This window comes from Chlamydotis macqueenii, chromosome Z (assembly GCF_036417535.1).
Source record: "Chlamydotis macqueenii isolate bChlMac1 chromosome Z, bChlMac1.mat, whole genome shotgun sequence".
NCBI classification, from domain to species: domain Eukaryota; kingdom Metazoa; phylum Chordata; class Aves; order Otidiformes; family Otididae; genus Chlamydotis; species Chlamydotis macqueenii.
The window spans coordinates 36,000,482-36,021,141 of NC_141593.1; the positions used below are offsets into that span (position 1 = coordinate 36,000,482).

At 38.4% G+C, this 20,660-nt stretch overlaps 1 protein-coding gene across 2 annotated transcripts in view; it reads right to left on the reverse strand.

Annotated features, from left to right (window-relative positions):
* The window catches only part of PIP5K1B (phosphatidylinositol-4-phosphate 5-kinase type 1 beta), a 109,571-nt gene that overhangs the window by 17,127 nt on the left and 71,784 nt on the right, over positions 1-20,660 (reverse strand). For both annotated transcript variants that reach the window (XM_086770991.1, XM_086770992.1), the window contains 6 exons: positions 13,349-13,560; positions 11,282-11,365; positions 11,132-11,180; positions 10,490-10,574; positions 7,299-7,454; positions 6,416-6,560 (listed from right to left, as the gene is read on the reverse strand). In XM_086770991.1, coding sequence (XP_086627117.1) covers positions 6,416-6,560; positions 7,299-7,454; positions 10,490-10,574; positions 11,132-11,180; positions 11,282-11,365; positions 13,349-13,560 — 731 coding nt within the window. The remainder of the gene's footprint in view (positions 1-6,415; positions 6,561-7,298; positions 7,455-10,489; positions 10,575-11,131; positions 11,181-11,281; positions 11,366-13,348; positions 13,561-20,660) is intronic.

Below are 20,660 nucleotides of genomic sequence, written 5' to 3' on the forward strand. Positions count from 1 at the left end.
TGACAAATTGGGGTGGGGGCATACCATAAAACAAATGAAAACCCTATATACACAGTGTATTAGAAAGAACACCTCAGTAGAAGGGAAATTTTGTACCATTTCAACAGTGCACTAAGTTCCCATCCTTAATTTGAAGAAGAAAGAAAAGCCAAGCGAAATCCCCCGTTTTTACACTTACTTTGTCTCATTTAGTAATGATCAGGCACAATGAGAGTGCTCAACTGTGCTGTTGCCCTCTTATTGCTAAATCAGTCTATTTTATCTTAATTCTTAATTAAAAAAGAAACAAAAGTAATTCCATCACAGAACTGGGAAAGCCTTGTTTTTCTTTAAGCCACTATTTCATGTTGCTTCAATCATAGTCAAATTTTCTTTCTTTCCCATGGGAATTCCCCCAGCGTCTCAGTGCATCTGTTCCTAGCATTAGAGCATTCAAATCTTTTTCCTCCACCTAGCTGCATATTTTCATGAAGCTTGCATGAATTTAATCCTCTTTGAATCAAGATTCAGACAAATTTGCTAAGCTTCAGAAGCTAAGGGTGGTGAGTGGACAGACAGAACATTTAAACTTAACATGCAAAAGGTTGTTTACATAGAAATTCATAGAAATACTGGCAAAGGGTCTGATTAAGTATTCCTTACAACAGGAAAACTAATCCCTACAAATCCCTTTCACTGAAAAAAACAGAAGATGTTACTTTTATTTTCTAAGCTGTCTTTGAAAAGGTTATTTAATAGAATGTCAAGTCATGGGACATTTCAGTTGAAAGTTTGGATGTTTCAGGAAGTTTTGACTGTGTAAGAGAAAAAAACCCACAACCTCTCAAAGCCTTTCAAAATTTCAAGTGGTCTGCACCAAAAAAAAACCAGGAATGCAGAGCTAAGGCAAACAAACAATTGAAAAATACACAGGAAAGCAGAAAGAAGATGAAAGAGAAGTCCATACTACGTACACATCTTACAGAAAGGAGGTACAGAATACATAAAGACAAACAAGAACTAGATTTAATATAGATTCTTTTCCTCAAACATATCAGAAGAATTCAGCAATCCTCCTTATATAACCCACGGTATCTTGGCACTGCTCTAAAGACAGAGAGCTGAAGTACCTCTTTATGCATCATGGGGTTTTGTTTGAGTTTGTGACTGGAAGCCATGAGAAATTGGAAAGAGACATTCTGTTGTATCTTGAAATTCCTGTTTAAAACATTTCCAGAAGCACCTATAAAGGGGTTAACCTCCTTCAGCTCTTTCCAATTGTAAAAGCTGTGTCAACTGAGACAACAGTCATACTGCTCAGGATGTTCAGATTTGTCATCTTTAATTTAATTCACCAGTACTTATTAGGAAAACTTTATCTGGAGGGGGGAAAAGAAAAATCTATCACTTCTGCTACACAAATAGTCCCTGATATAATATATAAGTATTACATTTCTTAAGAGAAAGCGAATAAACCCTCTCAAAGAAGTGTATTTGGACTCAAAACTGAATATATATTCTAGAGGAAAACATACCTTTTAGGTACTAAAATATCTCTGGGCCAAATATAAGCCTACTTGAGGAGGAGTGGAAAATCTTGGAAAATTTTAATAGAAGCAATAAATTGTCAGTTCTGTTCTCTTACTAAATGAATACTTCATATTGCTTATGACAGAACCACTTGACTGAGAAATAGCTTCACAGAACAGAAAACAGCTGTCTTCTGACAAACAAGAAAGCCTACATTTGCTGAGTAACATATGTCACATTTGTCCATGTTTTTCCTTTTTACTTCCGTTTTTTAGATAAAGTTCATTTTGTGCTGAAAAATACAGCCATTTCCCCCTCCTCACTACTCCTTCATTCACTGCTTTCACCAGTTACTCTACACCCTGCCTAGGTAACACCTCGAGTTTCCTCTAACTTTTCAAGGACCATGGAACAACTTGGTGAAAAACAATCAGCCAGCAGTCTGGAAAAACTCCCCTAATAAATTGTCAGTTTACAACTGCTGCTCAGTCTCTCTTTTTTTTTTTGCTTTAACCACAAGTCCCTAAATGCTGCTCTGCATTACCTACTAATTAGTTATGCTAGTTCTAATCTGTAGCAAGCCAGGTCTACATAAACCCTTCTCACATGATTACAGCCTCAGGAGCCGGCTCCAGGTCAGCAAGTCACCTCTCTCTGCTTAACCACATTGGCAGCAGTTCCTCACTGCCTACTACGAGTGCTGAGCACCCTGAAAGAGATGGTGCTGAGCTCACTTCTAATACAAAATGCCATTTCCCTCTCCCCGGAGAATGATTATATTCATAGTTGACAGAAACAGATGGTAATTCCAAAAAGAAAAAAAAAAAAAACCAAGTTAAAAATATGGCATTGCTTCAAGGCATCCAAAAGTATTACTGCTGTCTTTTTAATGTGGCAAATAATGGCATCTGTTTTCTCACTGGTAAGGGCACATTCTGCTCATTAGCATTAATAGGAGTCATGGAGCTGTACAGATACCGTATTATTGCCATGCACACAGGATTATCTCCCTGTATTACCTTAAACCAGAGATTTCCTTGTAAGCAGAGGGCTTTCCTTACAAGGAAATTTGTGTATGCTTTCCTTTGTGCCAGGAAGAAAGAGGAAAAAGCCTGACGAAGAAGATGCCAAACAGTAATTCTATTAAATAACTTGAAGCAGAATGTCAAGGTCAATTATGTATTTAAAGACTGGAAGTAGGATCATATTTGCAAACAAATCATTCATTCAGGCTTTGTTTCAAAGACCGCTCCAGGCTTTCTGGTTTTGTTAGTGAGGGGGGGCCTAAGGTGGTAGCTTCTGTAGGAAACTGCTAGAAGTTGCTCCCCTTTGTTCAGTGGACTCGGCCAGGCCTAGGGCACACCCGCTGCTGGCCAAGGCCGAGCCAATTGGTAGCAGAATGTCCCATGATAACGCCTCTGCGATAACGTATTTAAGAAGGGGAAAACAGGAAAAAAAAAAAAAAAGAAGAGAAGATGTGAAGCAGCTGAGCAGGGGGCAGAGAGGGGGAGGCGCGAGCCTCATGGGCCTTGCAGGCCTCACCCTCTGGCCTCTCGCCAGGCAGCCGACTGGGCCCAACTCGGCCCAGCCTGGCTGCAAGAAGTGGAGAGGAGATGAGATGTGAATAAGATGTAAAAAAGATCATGAGAGGCGTCTGCCAGCCTGTTGTGAGGAATGGCTGCAGACGCCAAGGGCAGTGAAGAAGGAGGGGGAGGAGTAACGCGGCTCCTGGCCAAGATTCCTCTGCAACTCGTGGTGAAGACCATGGTGGTGCGGGTTGTCCCCCTGCAGCCCATGGAGGTCCATGGAGGGGCAGAGATCCACCTGCAGCCCATGGAGGACCCCACACCAGAGCAGGTGGATGCCTGAAGGAGTCTGTGGCCCATGGAGGGCCTGCTGGGGCAGCCGTTCCGGAGAGACTGAACTCCGTGGAAGAGATGACCCATGCCGGAGCAGTTTCACGAAGGACTGTGGCCCGTGGGAGGGACCCCACGCTGGAGCAGAGGAGGAATGCGAGGAGTTCTTCCCCCGACGATGACACAGCAGTGTAAAACAACGCATGATGAACTGACCGTGACCCCCATTCCCTTTCCCGCCCCCCGTGCCGCTCGGGAGGGGAGGTAGTATAGATAATGTTAAGCCCGGGAAGAGGGAGGGGTGGGGGGAGGTTATCTTGTTCCCTGTCTCATTCTCCTGCTAATTTTAGAAATAAATGAATAGTTTTTCCCAGGTCAAGTCTGTTTTGCCCGTGACGGTAACTTTAAGGATTTCTCCCCGTCCTTATCTCAAACCTTGAGCCGTTTTTCCTTATATCATCTCCTCCTATTCTCTCGGAGTGTGGGGGGAGCGAGAGAGAGACTGCGTAGTCTGGTCCCTGTTGGGGCTGAACTACGACAGTTAATCAGAGACAACTTGCGAAGTCATGAGTCCTGCATCACAACTTTTTCTAACACTCAAAAGCAGAACTCCAGCAAGAAAAAGCGAAGACACCCACAACTCAGTGCATCATTGTAGCATGGGGTTCTTGGTGGTTTAATTTCCCTGCCAGCTTTTCTTATGGGAGGACTGAAGCTCCTCCAATGTGCAATAAAAACATAAGAAAAAACTTCAGCCAGATATATTATTTAGTGCCACAAAGAAGGAAGGACCTTCCTGCACTGACACAGAAAGCAGAGGTGGATACAAAACTGCAACTGCCCGGAATCATCTTGGGGAAACTAGTTTAATACTGAGCACGCTGAGCAGCTTTCTTAAATCCTAAAAGAAAGCCGCTAATTATGACAGGGAAGCTAATCCTCAAGAATCATACATACTAAGATTGTGACATGAACCAGTATTTGGTCAGGAGAAAAAAAATTGCCACCAAGCTCAAGCTGAAGAGGATACATCTAGACCAGCAAGGATGTTAGTTGGTCAGCCCCCTGGCAGATCTCCTGGCTACCAGGCGAGGTCTTTTGTTTTGACACAAGACATGGAGAGCACCACATATCTATGAATGCTGGTGCAAGGTCTGCTGTGTTAGAGAATGTGTCCTATTGTTCTCTGCTGAATTGAAAGTAGGCAAACCTGCACTGCAGACACTACCATTCCAATCTGATTTTGTAAGATAAGGATGTTCAGGGTAATTGCATAGCTGACAACATGTACTAACATTTTAGGCTACTTCATTGACTGAATCACAGCTGGAGAGTAAACAAGTCTAAATATACAATCAAAGTGTAGATCTGCTAAAAAACTTATTTATTTTAGAATTATTTTTGAATATCTTTACAGGAAAGTACCATGGACTTACTCATAGATTTTCTCTACAATTAATTTGTGGAGAGTAAAGAGTATTTGATATGTTTTATTTGCAGTAAATCTGAACTCTTTTTCCAGACAACTCCGCAGTTCTCTTCTGGTGACTGATGCTAATACAAAGTAGTTCTGTCGTTTTATTTGATGCCTAAGGCAAATTAAAAACAAACAAACAAACAGTACGCCATAACCTTATCTCTAGCAAAGCCAAACCTTGGTAAAAGATCATGGAATACTGAAGTTAACTTTGTCAAAAACTGGAAAAGACTGACAGAAGTTGAACGGAAGGACCTTTATTTGTACTAATGTGTATTCATTGGTAACTGTACGTCCTAAAGCTTGTAGATGCATTTTGAGACAACTTGTGATGGTTCTGCAATTAAAATGTCATCTTTGTTAACCCCAAACTATACCACATTCCAAATTTTTATGCAAAACATCAGAGCTGTGGAAGATGCCACATCAGTGAGATTTATTTCAACTTAATAAAATGGAAGCTGCAAATATCACTTTGATCAGGTAACTCTGCAAGTCATTTTACTTCTTATGAAAATACAGTTGGTCAAATTTTAATGGGAGGTAAAATCCTAGTGCCTCAAGATTGCTTTTAAAATAACTTGATCTTTTTGGACAAGGTGCAGTTTAAAGAAAAGAACTACATCTCAGCCCATGCATAAACCTATCAAATTTATATAGGCATTGTGCAGTCCAGGATTCTAATTTATTCCAAACAAAATTCAAGATACTTGAGTTCACAGCAGTTACCCTTCTTAACAAAAAAAGATAAAGAAATGGCTGTTGTGCAGTACAACACATGGTAAAGCGATCCACAGCCAGGCAACACCACACCACACAGCACACTTCAGGTGCACAAAGCAGAGTAAAAGCACGCACACAGACTATCTCCCAGCAAGATTTGGTGGCATAAGCATGGTATTGGACAGTCATGGCTAAAGTACATTCAAACACAACTCTAATCACATGGAAGCTAGCTCACAAGCATCTCCGCAACTTTTCTTAAGACTTTTCTGTTTTTATCTTTCCTAGGTTAAAATTAGACAGGCTCTAATAACACCCACGGGTGAAGTTTCATAGAAATTAACTTCACAAAATGGTCATTTTGAAGTAACTTAGAGCAGATCATTCAGCACGGTACATTCAGAATAAAGGTTAACTTGAAAGTAGGTCCCTTTCCCTAGCACATCACAGTTTTCTGCACCTCTTTTAGGCTACAGGCAAATTACAGCAAGTATTTCCTACCCTGATCTTAATGTAGTTTGGTTTACAGCACAGACTAAGGCCTATGCAAATTTTTAATACCCAGTTAAGTTTTGGAAAATGACCAAAAATGTAAAGTATAGTATAACATTTTTGCTGTGTTTATGCTCTCCGTTTTGTGACTCCAAGCATAATGCATATCATAACAAACTGATACATAGGAAATCCTATGGGGTTACGGCTCCCCTACTTCACTAGAGAGGCTCAAGACTGAGCTACAGAGACACTTGCTTCTTCTGCTTTTTCTTTCACAGAGCCCCCTTCCACTGTGCATGCTGTCAGATCTTCAGCAAAATGGTGGGGAATCCTCTACCATATATAGACCATTTACCTGCTAGAATAAAGCATATGTTGATCACGTTGATAATGCTCATCTACATTCAAGGAAGAGGAAGAAATTGTGGTTGCCAAGGAAGCTGCTTCAAACAGAGATGGAGTGCTTGGCACTAGATCTGGCCGCTGGTGTGAACCTAGTACTGCATACACAAAAATAAAGAACGACATTAACAAATTTCATTTCAAATGAAATCCAAGAACCTTTATGCAAATGTATGGAGTCACATAGTGCCCTCAATAGTTTCTTGAAGCTTCTTAATAGGTTTCAATGGATGAGATTGTAACATTCATGTGCCCATACCCACACTCTTTTACATTACAGAGTGAATGTCACCTACCAGCCAGTCCATTCAGTAGAAAACCTGAAGAAGAGTAACCTGAAGGCCAAATATGAAACAGTGGTATGAGTATCTGATGAATTCTTCAAAGTTCTAGGACTGGTCTCACAATACCAGGGCCCAGTTTCTACATGGGATTAGGCGGCTGGTTCTCCTTAGAGCCTGGTGAGGCTGAGTTCTGAAAGGGGCAAAGCCTGTATCTCTTCAAAAAGACTCTGGGAACAATGAACTGAGCTTCAAAACATTTCATGCAACATGTTTATTTAAAAGTCAGTGAAAAGAATAGCACTGACTCTGGCCTTAATCTGCTTCCTGGGCTGGATAATTTTTTTTAGGACTCCCTGATATCTAGAAGATTAACATCCCACTATAACTTTGATTCTGACTTCCTCTTGCTCTTGAAGGTTCATTCTGCCAAATATGACTAACAACTCTCTCCATGAGAATAATATCAGCCAGATTGGGAGTCATAGGGCTTCTAGAGCTTATACTAAATTCCTTTAAAAACACTGTTTAGGCTGTTGATTTAAAAGACATTACCTTCTTCATCAAGGCTGGCGTAGCTTTGTCCTTCAGCAAGAATGCCATGCTTTTCATCCTTCCACTCCTGGCTAACCGCACACACTATTTCTTGTGATGTTGCCTTTAGGGCTGTGATGGAATTGCACCGTTTCTTTGAAGGTGAAGACTTTAAAGCTACATTACCAAATGAACATAGGTGTTGAACGATGTCATGTTATCTCCCAGCACACAGAACAGCATATAGAAAAGCCAGCCATCTATAAAGCTAGAGTTTCTGAATACAGACAAAGAATACATCCAGATACAAACCTACTTATAAAATATTATATTAAAACTAGACCCAAAAGCATTGTTATTTCATCTATGAGTGAAGTACTTTTGTCTTCTTCTCGGGTATCTCACTGCTCATAAGACAAAAAAAAAAAAAAAAAAAAAAATCAAGTCAGTTAACCAACTTTGACAGCATTAAGTTACAAATGTCCTATGGAGTAACAACCCATGTAATCAGATACAGAATGATACAGAAAAAAAATGGAAGATAGGAAAACTGAAAAGATACTTGAGTATTCTGAGAGGTTACGATAATTTCCTTGAGCTGTAAACTACTGCTATATAATGATGTCTGTGCTACTGCAGAATTTCCACTTCAGTGACATATGTCAAACATCATCTTTGGGTAAAATTAACACTTCCAAAATGCTGATGGCTTGTACTGTCAGGTATGTGCACCCCCTTTATAATTCTTACCAAGGCCTGCCTACTCAAAATGGCATTTTGGATGAAACTCTAGGATCTGACCATTGCCACTACTACTGAACCATGGTTCTCCATTTGTAGTTCTTCTCCAGAAGGATGTCAGCCAGTTTATCCAGTGTTTTTCAGCTTCCAGCTGCTGACTTCCATGCATTGGCTGAAAGGTTACTTCGGATGTGCTGCAATAGTTCATACTGTGCTCTACTACAAAACTGAAAATAAAAGCATTAAAGCCGCTTGGCTAAAGACTGAAGAAGATAATCAGATCCATAGCTCCAGGATATTGTTAAAAAATAACATATTATATAGCTGCTGAGTTAGCCTCTGCCCAAGGCTGAATCTGCTTATTATGTTTTAATTATTTATGGTGGCTTGTTCTGCACTAGGGGAAGAAGCACACATTCAGAACAAGGCTTAAAAGTTTAAACTGAAATGTCTAACTTGAAGATTAGAAACAATGTTCTTGAAGGCAGGAACACTCTCAATTCTTTATTTTATGAAAGAATGATAATGCATTTGAACCATTAATCTATATAAAAGTAGATTAATAGCCTTGTATGTAGAGCAGATCAATAAGAGCAGGATATTAAGACAGGTTAATTGTCTGGGAAAATGAGACAGACAAATTAAGATTACAGAGAAATTAGGCATTATGTCCTTAATTGTACATTGTAGTTTTCAAATACAGAATGGGCTGTGTCTTGTGCTGACATAAATCTAGCAGTCACAACTAAAAAGAGCTGAAAAAAAAGACACAGTTGTTCAGGAAATGTATATGGCTGCACGAGACATCTATTTTGTCCAACAGACAAAAGTATCAAGTTGTCTACTCCTTAGTCTCTACCAGTACAGAGTTGTTCCTTTGAGTATTGTCTCAGGCAACAAAGCTCCCACCAGTTCTCTGGCAAAATTATTCTAGGGTTTAAGAGACCTAAGTTTCAGCAGGCTCCTTTCTCCTTTGAGCCGATTTTTTTTTTCTTCGTATTTTCTCATATTACATCAAATTCTTTTATTTTTATACTAATTGTCCTTTTCTGAAGGATTTAACATTTAACACCTTAAGTTGTTAATCTGTGCTAATATTTTTAGTCCTTCTTATTTCACTCAAATCTCATACAGTTCTATCCTTTATCTGTATTTTGTTCTGCCTCTATCTATATAGACTTGTTTTTCACTCCAGATAATTAACAACGTTAAGAGACCAGCATAACACTGGTTAAAAAGGCATTTTCAAAACACCTTATATCAGTTTGATACAATGTCAATACCTTTTCTGTAGTATTTGAGCCAAGTGTCCATTCCACATTTTGACATTCAACTGCAAATCAAATATGGGACCAGACTACGCAGTCTCTCTCTCGCTCCCCCCACCCTCTGAGAGAATAGGAGGAGATGATATAAGAAAAATGGCTCAAGGTTTGAGATAAGGATGGGGAGAAATCATTAAAGTTACCGTTACAGGCAAAACAGACTCGACTTGGGGAAAAATACTCATTTATTTCTAAAACTATCAGGAGAATGAGACAGTGAACAAGATAACCTCCCCCCATCCCTCCCCTCTTCCCGGGCTTAACATTATCTCTACTATCTTCCCTCCCGAGCGGCACGGGGGTCGGGGGGGAAGGAATAGGGGTCGCGGTCAGTTCATCACGCGTTGTTTTATGCCGCTATATCATCAATATCATATATTGATTGATAATAAATTAAATTAATTTTCCAGAGTCAAGTCTGTTTTGCCTGTGACTGGTAACTGATGAGTGATCTCTTTGTTCCCATCTCAACCCACGAGCCTTTTGTTACGTATTTCTCTCCCGCTGTCCAGTTGAGGGGAGCAAAAGAGGCTTGGTCGGCACCCGGCATCCAGCCAAGGTCAATCCACCACACCTTGTAAGCAGCTAATAGTGATATGTATCTTACCCTTGAGAATGAATTAAAAGATTAAGGAAGAAGAAATGGAGGGGAAAACTAGAAACACGTGACAGTGACAAAGACAAAAGACTTTATTAGTATCCAACTTCTGATTTTTTTCCTTGATAAAGTACAGAAGAAATCCCTATCAAAGGGAGGAATGCCTATCTTTTCAAACATGCTGGAGGTGGTACGTAAACAATCTTTAGTTTGGCAAATTAAATAAATTAAAGTCAATGGGGGTATTCCTAAAAATAATGAGATTGGACACATCATTAGATCACAAAATTTATCCTTGTATCAATGCTAACATAAGGGAACCTGTTTTATCTTCAAATGCTCCTGATGTGACAAAAAATACAAAGCAAATAATTCTCTATAAATTACTGTTAGAGTACAATCTATTAGCTCCAGTGAAGAAACTCAACTTCTAGCAATGTAAGTGCTACATGATATTGAAGAGAGGATTATTTTATTGCCCAGAGAGGAGTGTTACGAAGCAATGAGTACAAAAATATCTAAAAGAATAAAAGTGAGAACTTTCTTACCTTGAACTTTCTTGAAAACTCTTGTATTCATAAACTTTAAAAATCTGTCTGCATAAAAACTTGGTCGGTGAACTGAAACAGTGTCCTAAAAGATTGAAAAAGATCTCAGTCACATTTTCCATAAGTAAATTACAAGTAAATTGTCAAGAAAAAAGCTGGACACCTCAGGTAAGCTACATCATACATTTCAAGCGTACTCAAAACAAGCGAACAAAACAAATTTTTCCTTTTTAAAGGTTAATTTGTCTTTTCTTTAAGTATTTTATTTATGAAATTATGAGTTATAAATTATATAGCTATATCCTGCAAAATCTTCCTAGCATTTGAAATGCTTTTTTTCACATTATGTAAATTTTTCAGTTACAGATTTGATTCATCAATATCCTGCTAAGTGGCCATTTTGTCTTGTTTAAGTTGTAAGTACAAGCTGATCATTTTAGTTGCTTTTTGAAAGATCAACAAATAAAATCTGAGCATGTATTAGGAAATAGACCTAAAAGATTTCAGTAACAGCTTAAACCATGTGGTGGTGGTAGACTACAAATATACCAGAGATAGCTCTTTCCTGGTTAACATAGGCCAGAGTTCCATTAGCTATCCATTAGTATCAGCAGTTTTTTAAAAAAATAATCATCTATTTACCCCATCATAAACAAGAGCTTTCCAAGAATGTTCCAGCTTCTTCATTAACCTAAGCATATAAAAACAAAATCAGAACTGCTTTATAAGATTTCCACATTTGTAAGTAATTTCAGAATAGCTTATTCAATAAAAATTTGAAATTCAACTTACCTATAAGACTGGAGAATATCAATGATACCCATAAATAGAAGCAGCTTTTCTCCTTTATGGCTTTTAGCTGGAATACCTCCCATTCTGAGAGAAACAACAAAAACATAGTTAGATTATCTTTTAAGATAAGTAGGAAGGGAGGGTTTTTCCAAAATTTCTTTATGGATTAGCAACAGAAAAAGTAACAGTACCAAACTGAGAAGCCTGACTGCCTGGATCTCCACTTGATTCAGAGTATTCACTCAGGCATGACCTTAAAGAACAAGGTCCTCTCCCAAGACCCTCTCTTCCTACTCCAACATAGAAAAAATGGTCCATTGTTTTTAGAACCAGAAACTAAAATACCATTTTCAGTTTGTCAGCTTCTGTTGACATTGATGGACCCACTACAAAACCACAAGAAAAAGAGATTGAAGATGTAGCACATGCAATACCTCCAAACCTTTTTTAAACAGTTTGAGACAAATAATACACACCTGAAACAGCTACCAAAGACGTAGTTGAGAAGATATTCCCCATTCTGCCACTAAAGCACAGTAGTCCCATTCTCTAACAAAACAGGGCTATCATCTACTCAACCTTCTTTTTTTGGAAGGGAAGGGGGGAAGTATTTTTATTATTGTAGTCACGAAGGAAACCATGAAAGAAAAAATGAAGTTTAAATTACTAGAAAAACCTGTTACCTTAAACTCCAGCTCAATTAACTGGTCTGGTCAGACATTCGGAAGTGTTAAGTGGTTTACAAAACTATATCCTGTCTGCTTTTCCTAGAAGCTATGACTGTAAGTTCAATCCAGTACAAGCAGCAGTTACTGCTGCTGGATATCGACTCATCCTCATCCTTCTATGGCTTTATAATGAACCACAACAGAAGACTGACCTAGGGGTCTTTTTTGTAAGACCTAGGCTTTTTTTCATCCATCAGTGAGGTTTGCCACATTACCAGGTATGTCAATACAAGAGAGGAGATAGTGCAAGGGGCCAAGGAAGGACTCAAATGCTAGACTAGGCTTTCTGCAGCAGTACTACACTGCTTGGAATCCGGGCAGCGCTACATTAGCTCAAGTCATGTGGGAGCTCAGGGTGGGTTTCCATATATAATAACCACAGGGACTTTCTTGGATGACCTATATCAGCTTTGGCTTTTAGTTAAAAAACAAAACCAAAAAGCAACACCCCCTAAAACTGCCAGTGAAGCAGAGCATTCATAATCTTCCATGTCAATGTGAGCAATGAGTGCAATTCAGCTATATCCAATTTATATTACAGAGCTCTGAATATATGGAAACTGTCTACAAATGCTAAGTATCCTACTTCTCCCATTGGTTTGCTGCAGGTTTAAGCACATGTTTCTATATCATCAGTTGTGTTTATGTAGACAGCTCCCCTGAGAACCAGGAGAAGAGTAAATCCTTAATTTGAAATTAAACTCTCATCATAATGAAGGACAATTATAAAGAATAAGAATGGTGAATGTAACACTGTCACTACACTAGGATGTATTTCAAAGGAAATAACAGAATAACTATAATCTATGCACTTAAATTTCTACTGCAGTTTTTGCTAGACAAAAAAAAAAAAAAAAGAGGAAAGCAGCAGTTCTTAATCTAGAATCTGACTGCACTTCAGTGGTTGATGATACAGTTCTGTGCATTGAGTATACTATTTTGAGATTAAAATAACCACTGTAGGAATATCCATTCTGATGTTAATAAATAGTTTTTGCTTATGGCTCATCAGGCTGCTGCCAGTTAAAATTAGATTATACCTGGAACTATTGTAATAGCTATCTCATTAACATCTCTTTTATAAATGAACGCACTTGTTCATACATAGGTCATTCTGAACTAACCAAATTTCATCATATAGTTAAAGATGATCAATCTACTAACCAATGTTTTAATCTCCTGCTCTGCAGCAATTCTCGATGGTCCAGCCTTAATCTTTCAATTCCGGAAATACAATGTACTCCTGAATGTTTTCCCTCTTAATACCAAGTGGCATAGATTGAAGAAGCAGAACACGCAAGTCCTAACAGTAACCTTAAGAGCAGGTTATAGCACTTACGTGTTTGTTGTCTCTGTGGTGATGGAGTCCCCTGACTTCCCAGGGCCCTGTATAGACTCCATGGCTGTGGAATAGAGAACTTTCTGCCCTCCAGGACGTTTTGCGTCTGATGCGCTCTGGGAACTCTCTCCCTCTTTTTCCTTCATGTAACTGTTCAGTATGTGGATTCCCAGCAGCAGACTGTAATCCATGATCTTAAAACTTTCTAGAACCTATCAACAAAGAAGAAATGGCTTTAATGAAAAAAGACTACATACAATATGAATTACACAGCAACATTTTAAAAACCTAAGTAAAAATAAGCCTTCAAAACACAAATTTCTCTTCTGCTTTAATTATAATTAAGCAAAAATATTTTACTACCCCACATAAGCCAAAGTGCTAGTTATCTAATTAGCTCAATGCTCTTGTTAGAAGTGGGAAAGAAATATGCATAGCTGAAATGTAACCTGATGTTATTTTGTTGTCAAGGATGATATGTCCAGTAAGCACCTTTATAGTAAATACTCAATTAATAGTTCCACCATATACTTACAAATCATAGACATTCTTAAAGTCACCTCTAACGCATGTTCCAGACTTTACTGAGCATTTTCTCCTGGACTACTCTCTACCTCCCCTCCACCTCCTGCTTATAAATGAGAAAGTGTTCTTGGAGAACTTTCAAATGTCAAAAAAAGCATTTGCTGCCACCCCATCATTAGTAGCTGATGGGATCTGGGTACGAATATCATGCATCTCTCTTTACTAGGTTAAATAGGGTCTATCTGAACTGCGAAGGCAGTTTTATTTCTGAAGCATGATTCAATCAACCAGCTTTCTCTTCCAGCTCTACCAACCATTTTTGTCTCTGCCAGCAGGCGAGTTCCCTTTATTTTTTCAGGCACATCTACTGTCATAACTTTCTAGTCAGTTACATTATTATGAAGTCAGGCATACTGCCATTAAAAGGAAATACAGTTCAAGTCAATATGCAAATGTGAGCTAAAACAAGCTGTGATCACATCTAGTAATGTAACCAAACTGTTAGCAGACAGCAATTGTGTTAAGTACCTTTAACAGCAGTCCTAAGTGGAGGGAGAAAAACTGGTAGCAACCAGAACGGATATGCTGTGCCACTCACCTCTCCTTTACCTCATGCAGATCAGCAATGACTCATTATATCTTTTGGCACAAAACACCCTACGATAATGCTGTAATTTTTGGCACGGAATCAAGAGGCAATCATACATCTTTTTATGTGAACAAGAACAAAACATGATTTTGCAGAGATGACAAAGAGCAGTAACTACAGGTATGTTATTTTGACAAAGACTATCAAAGTATAAATATTTCTACACAAAACATTGAGATGGCTTGTGAACTCCAAGACGCATTTTGCAAATCCAAAACGAGACTTGTTGACAATCACTAGGAAATGTCCAGCAGTCTGTGAAATTGTATCAGGAGGAAAAGAGAGTCTAGTATTTAACATATTGCTAGAGATAATTTTAACTCCAATGTTCAAGTATATAGGCAAGGAGGTAGGAAAGCTCTGTTCTACTCCATTTGTATTTCTTATGTACTCATTATATTAAGTAGAAGCCAAACGTAAAATACAGCTGAATTATTTTCAGTCTCTGGCGTTTATCTTCCACGAGGAACATGGTGTCTTAATTTCAGCACCATTGTAAGTATTTAAAGTGAAGAAACAAAGCATAACACACTGTAACCTAAGCGTAGAAAGGCATAGCCTCATTCTGATTTCCAGACACAAAGGAAGAGTTTAGAAGACTCCTCGGAGGGAGGGACCTTGACAGGCTGGAGAGCTGGGCCTATGAGAACCTCATGAAGTTCAACAAGGTCAAGTGCAAGGTCCTGCACATGGGTCGGGGCCATCCCAAGCTCAAATACAGGCTGGGTGGAGAATGGATTGAGAGTAGCCCTGAGGAGAAGGACTTGGGTGTGCTGGTGGGTGAGAAGCTCAACATGAGCCTGCAATGTGCACTTGCAGCCCAGAAAGCCAACTGCATCCTGGGCTGCATCAAAAGAAGCGTGGTCAGCACATTGAGGGAGGTGATTCTCTCTCTCTACTCCACTCTTATAACACTCTCATGGAGTACGGTGTCCAGCTCTGGAGCCTCCAAAGGAGGCCACAAAGATGATCAGAGGGCTGGAGCACCTCTCCTACGAGGACAGGCTGAGAGAGTTGGGGCTGTTCAGCCTGGAGAAGAGGAGGCTCCAGTGGCCTTCCAGTACCTAAAGGCGGCCTATAAGAAAGATGGGGAGAAATTCTCTAGCGGGGTCTGTTGTAATAGGACAAGTGGCAATGACTTTAAACTGGAAGAGGGTAGGTTTAGATTAGATATAAGGAAGAAATTCTTTCTTATGAGGGTGGTGGAATAGGTTGTCCAGAGAAGCTGTGGATGCCCCATTCCTGGAAGTGTTCAAGGGCAGATTGGATGGGGCTTTGAGTGACCTGGTCTAGTGGAAGGTGTCCCTGCCCAGGGCAGGGGGGTTGGAACTAGATGTCCTTTAAAGGTCGATTCCATCCCAAACCATTCTATGATTCTATGATTCTCAGACACAGTAGGTTTGATCTTACTCTGAGTAATCCTGCACAAAGGTGGGTTAGTTCAAATGGAAGAAGAAAAACACTAAGGTATGGTCCTCAGTACTCCACAGCATCCTCTGATGACAGAACTCACACAGCATTTCAGGACACAACAAAAAAGTGTATTCTGAATTACCATAAAACAAGATAACAAAATTTTATCATGTATTATGTGGAAATGTTGGTGGCTAATAAACTCCTGTTTTATAATCACAAATTGCAAAAACAGCACAGCTAACAGGTACAAAGGCGGTACCTTTGTACTTGGTGCCAAATAAGTTCTAGAATTTTCTTTACTCCGTGTTTATTACTACCCTTTACTCAGACTTCCTCAAAAACAAATTACTATATAAAATATTCATTAAAAATATGTAATCAGTCAATGTTTGCTGCCAAATACTGAAAGCAGATTCCGGGTAAGCTGAAAAAATACAAAACAAAAAAAACCCCAACATCATCTATAAAAATAATTACCTTAGTAGTACAGTCAGCAGCACTGTTTATGCAAAGCCAGATTACAGCAGCTAGTCAGGCTTGGAAAAAGCATTGGCACTTTTATTTTACAGTTGTAAATATAACTGCTGACAGCTCTGCCTTCAACCTATTCTTTACCGCCTTTTGAATTAGATTAAATTAGACACAGTATGATTTAACTGCACTAATTACATAACCTGTGTCTAGGATTGGATGTAGTCTCATGAAGGCTGTGGCATAATGTGCTGCTGCTTGTTTCACAGAGGTCTCTTATGTGATAAAATCCATCTTTCTGACTGCATCAATTCACCACTGGCACTTAAATCCATACTACTTGTACTATACAATGAAGTAAAAAAAAAATCTCTGACTATTTATGACTTTGTTCTAGGATTACTGAAAGATGTCATAAAAACAAGTAGCTATTTTTTATTCCAGTTCATTACGAAATTGAAACACCTGCACAGTCCAACTGCAGAACATTTTCTTACAAACAGCAAATAGTACATGAACTCCAGCCCTTGCCCCCCAGACCCTCTATTCATGGTCCTACTCAGAGGCAGGATTATCCAGCCTATGAAGTGTCTTCAGGATACCATAATAGGATCTGCCCCTCTGCCTGCCTGCTGGTTTGATACACAATTCTGATTACCTCCCCTTAGAAATTTGATAACCAAACTAGCCACTCCTCATGCAGATACACATCCTTTGACCAGACCATGTTTTACTCCCCCGTTTGTTTCTAAGGAAAATTCTGATAAGAAAGAAATAATTAACCAGAATAACAAGGAAGACTCTCAAAACATCAGCATTCAATTAAAACTTACCTCGTGCCAAACACTTCATTCTGTATTAAGACAGAAATTTTACTTCAGTCAGTATAATCATTAATGTTATATCATTAATATTTAGAATATTAAATCATTATTATTTTTAAATATATAAGTAACATTTCATACACGCGGTTGTACAAATTAATCTGGTTCACCACGGAAAAGCTACAGAATGCAGCACATCAAGCTATTCCTGAACATGCAGCATCCTATGAGAAAACAAAAAGGCATAAGCCTTTTCTTGCTTTGAGGGTTGCTTGCAAGTAGCTTTGATGATTTTAGATGGAACTGCTTTTGAGAAGCAGCATCAAGTTTTTGCTGCAAAGGTACTAAAACGAGATCCTAATCTAATTAAAAACACTCAAACAAATCACAGTATCAAAGGGCTATATTCATAGCAAAATGAGAAAGCTCTATAAAACACCTGATGTAATCCATGTGAGAGCACTAGAAATTAACATTAACTCCCAGAAATAAAACCCTCGTGTAGTCAAAGTGAGAGAAAGTAAATCTTTACCTATGTAACCACTTTGAAATGCACCTTGCTAGCAAAATGGCACTGGAAGATTTCAGCAAGAATATTCTTGTTTGTTAGTACACAGCATGATTAGGTGTTGTATTTGATAATGACAAATGTATGTTCAGTTCATTAACTTGACATTAAATTGTTCCTCTCGTTTGTATTTGTCTGTGTGTTATTTCAGTAGCTACACAGATTCTGTCAACACAATATTGTCACTTGGTCACCAAGCACTGCTTCCAAGGTTGGCTTTAGCTGCTCTGACAACTTCCAGATGGCAAGTGTCATTCTTCCCCTTCTAGCCTTAAGTAGTATTTTTGCTTTCATACCACATAAAAAAACCCAGTGAAATGGCATCACAAAATACAACTTTTCGGAACATGGAAAAATAACTCTCTGAATAATATTTTCTGTTCTTTGAGCTAGTCAGATGTTAAAGCAGTCTGTGAATCATCTTACATATAGTTACGCTCAACTGTCTCAGCCAGTGACTAATAGAGCAAAGCAAGTATTTCTGACATGGAATTTTATTTTTATTTTAGATGCAGCCCAAGCTGTGTACTGTCTGACAGATAAATCTGCATTCATCTTGCCAATCATGCAACAAAGTCAGTAGGTCATTTTCATAAAAGAATCAAGGAAAACAATACTAAAAAAAAATATAATTCCACAAGCTTATGAAATGCAAAAACTAAAAGGATAACCAGGATAGCATTTCCTCTCCTACAAGCATTTTGGAAAAGGGACATAGGAACTAATATAACAAAAAGACAGATTTTACATTGAATCGATAATTACTCTCCAATATAAGGAGTCATATAAAAATCCCCAAAAATAAAGGGCTATCTCATAAAATAAGCATCTCTTAGAAACAAGTGCACAAATGTCAAATGCCTAGTGATGTGTCTGGTTTAGAAAAAAATCTATCCCAAGAAAATAAATTACCAACACCCCCAAAGTGTTTGTGGAGTCACTTCCCATTTTAACAGAATTCCTGAAACCTACTGTTAACTAACACCCCTAAAAATGACAATCTGCTTCCTGATTTTCAAAGTAGAAGAGTAATTTGGAATTTCAATCAGTACTACATGAGTGATAATGTATAAAGATACAAGAGATCTGCAGTATCATTCCATGGCCATTTTCTCAAACTACCACTTCTGACAGAGGCCCTTCATCTAAGATCAGAACATTCTCCGCCTCCATGCCATGCCATCTATTATTTCTGCCCTATGCTGCCGTTCAATACACCTTCACGTTGTGCCAACACTACTCTTTGCAAGCACATGCTATAGAATAGACCCCTGAAATTATCTGGGTTAAGGAATAATCGGTGTAGACTCTTTGAGGTAGAAAAAAAAGACAAGAAAACCAATAAACTCCCCCCACTTCTAAGGGCTTTGAAAAATCCACTGAATAAATTTGATCATACAAGGTCGGTTACAGCTGCTTCAGCACAAAATGGATATGCATCAAAGCCATAAAGCTTGAGACTTTTGCAGCAACTGGATAAAACGGCAGTGATGAAAATAATACCCAGACCCAAAACTTATCAAACATGACCCTTTTTGTCTTCAGCTTTGAATTTCCTTGTCTTTACAGGCTTCTTTGTTAGTCAGGCCATTAATGGCACTTTAAAAATGTGATTTCCTTAGAAAAGTCCTTTTTGATCTTTGCTAATATAATAAAGGAAAAATGCAGACTCTAAAAAGCCATTTAATTCTCACTAGTAAAAATATCTTGAAATTATCTTATTGTTCTTAAAAATCGCATGACCACAATTGGATTAATTGTCATTGCTTCTGTAACAGATATTTTGAAATACAGGTATCAATACTTGTTCCTATGTTAACTTACAAATAAAAAATGGGTAATCACATGGTTTTGTTTAGAACATTCCTCAACACTTGCATGAAATTATTAAAAACGTAGAGGGCACTCCTAATGAACTTTTGCCTTTTGCTTTTTCAGCAACAGGATAATTTCCAACCATTGCTACTGAATGTCTGAAAAAGGAAAAAAACCAAAACAGAAACCATAACAGTATTGCATCAAACAAAATAAAAGTAATTCTGGTAAAGGGCAACTTTGGAATAAATAGGCTTAATTTGCATTTAAAATTATCAGAAGGCAAATCTCATAATACAAAAAGCTCAATTCTGTTACCTGGTTTCTAATTCTACCTAAAAGTCTCAGCAGCAATACATTTTGTCCTTCATGTCTTCAAAAATTTTAAGCAATGAGAAAGAAAAAAAAACCTCATGACTTGAACTCCATAATCAGACAAAAAATGGTGTTCACAAAGTTAAAACCTCCAGATAATGTGGAGATATCAGCTTAGTAATACTGACAATACTCCTGTCAGGCATTTAATCACTCTAATTTTCTAATGCAAAAATACACTATCACAAATAAGTGTTCTGCCATAGTGGGACCAACACCAAGTCAATCTTCATCTGTCAGGAACGGTTTTCGTTTCCTCATCTGCAGTAAGACATGTTTTAAGGAAAGAGGTGAAGAAGGAAGGAGTAAAGATGATTTGAATCACACTTCTTAGTAATAGCTACATATACAAAGAGAAGAAACAACTTCTTCCCCGTCATGAATTTGGAAGGTATATCCCCAGCAAAAAATAAAACATGGATACGTTGCCTACATGTAGGCCATTAGAATGTCAATTGACAGCTTGAAAAATACTCTTCCCATTGAGACAGTAAAACTACTTACTGCGAGACAAAATTCCTTAGTTTTACAGTGGGTTGCCTTGTCTGTTTGTGTAAAACAACATTTGTTAACGTAGATTTAAATGTGACAGGTGATCCCTAAGGTCACCAAATTAACTGAGAAGAACTAGTTTTGAGGTTACAGGCCAGTTCTTAAATATGCTTCAAT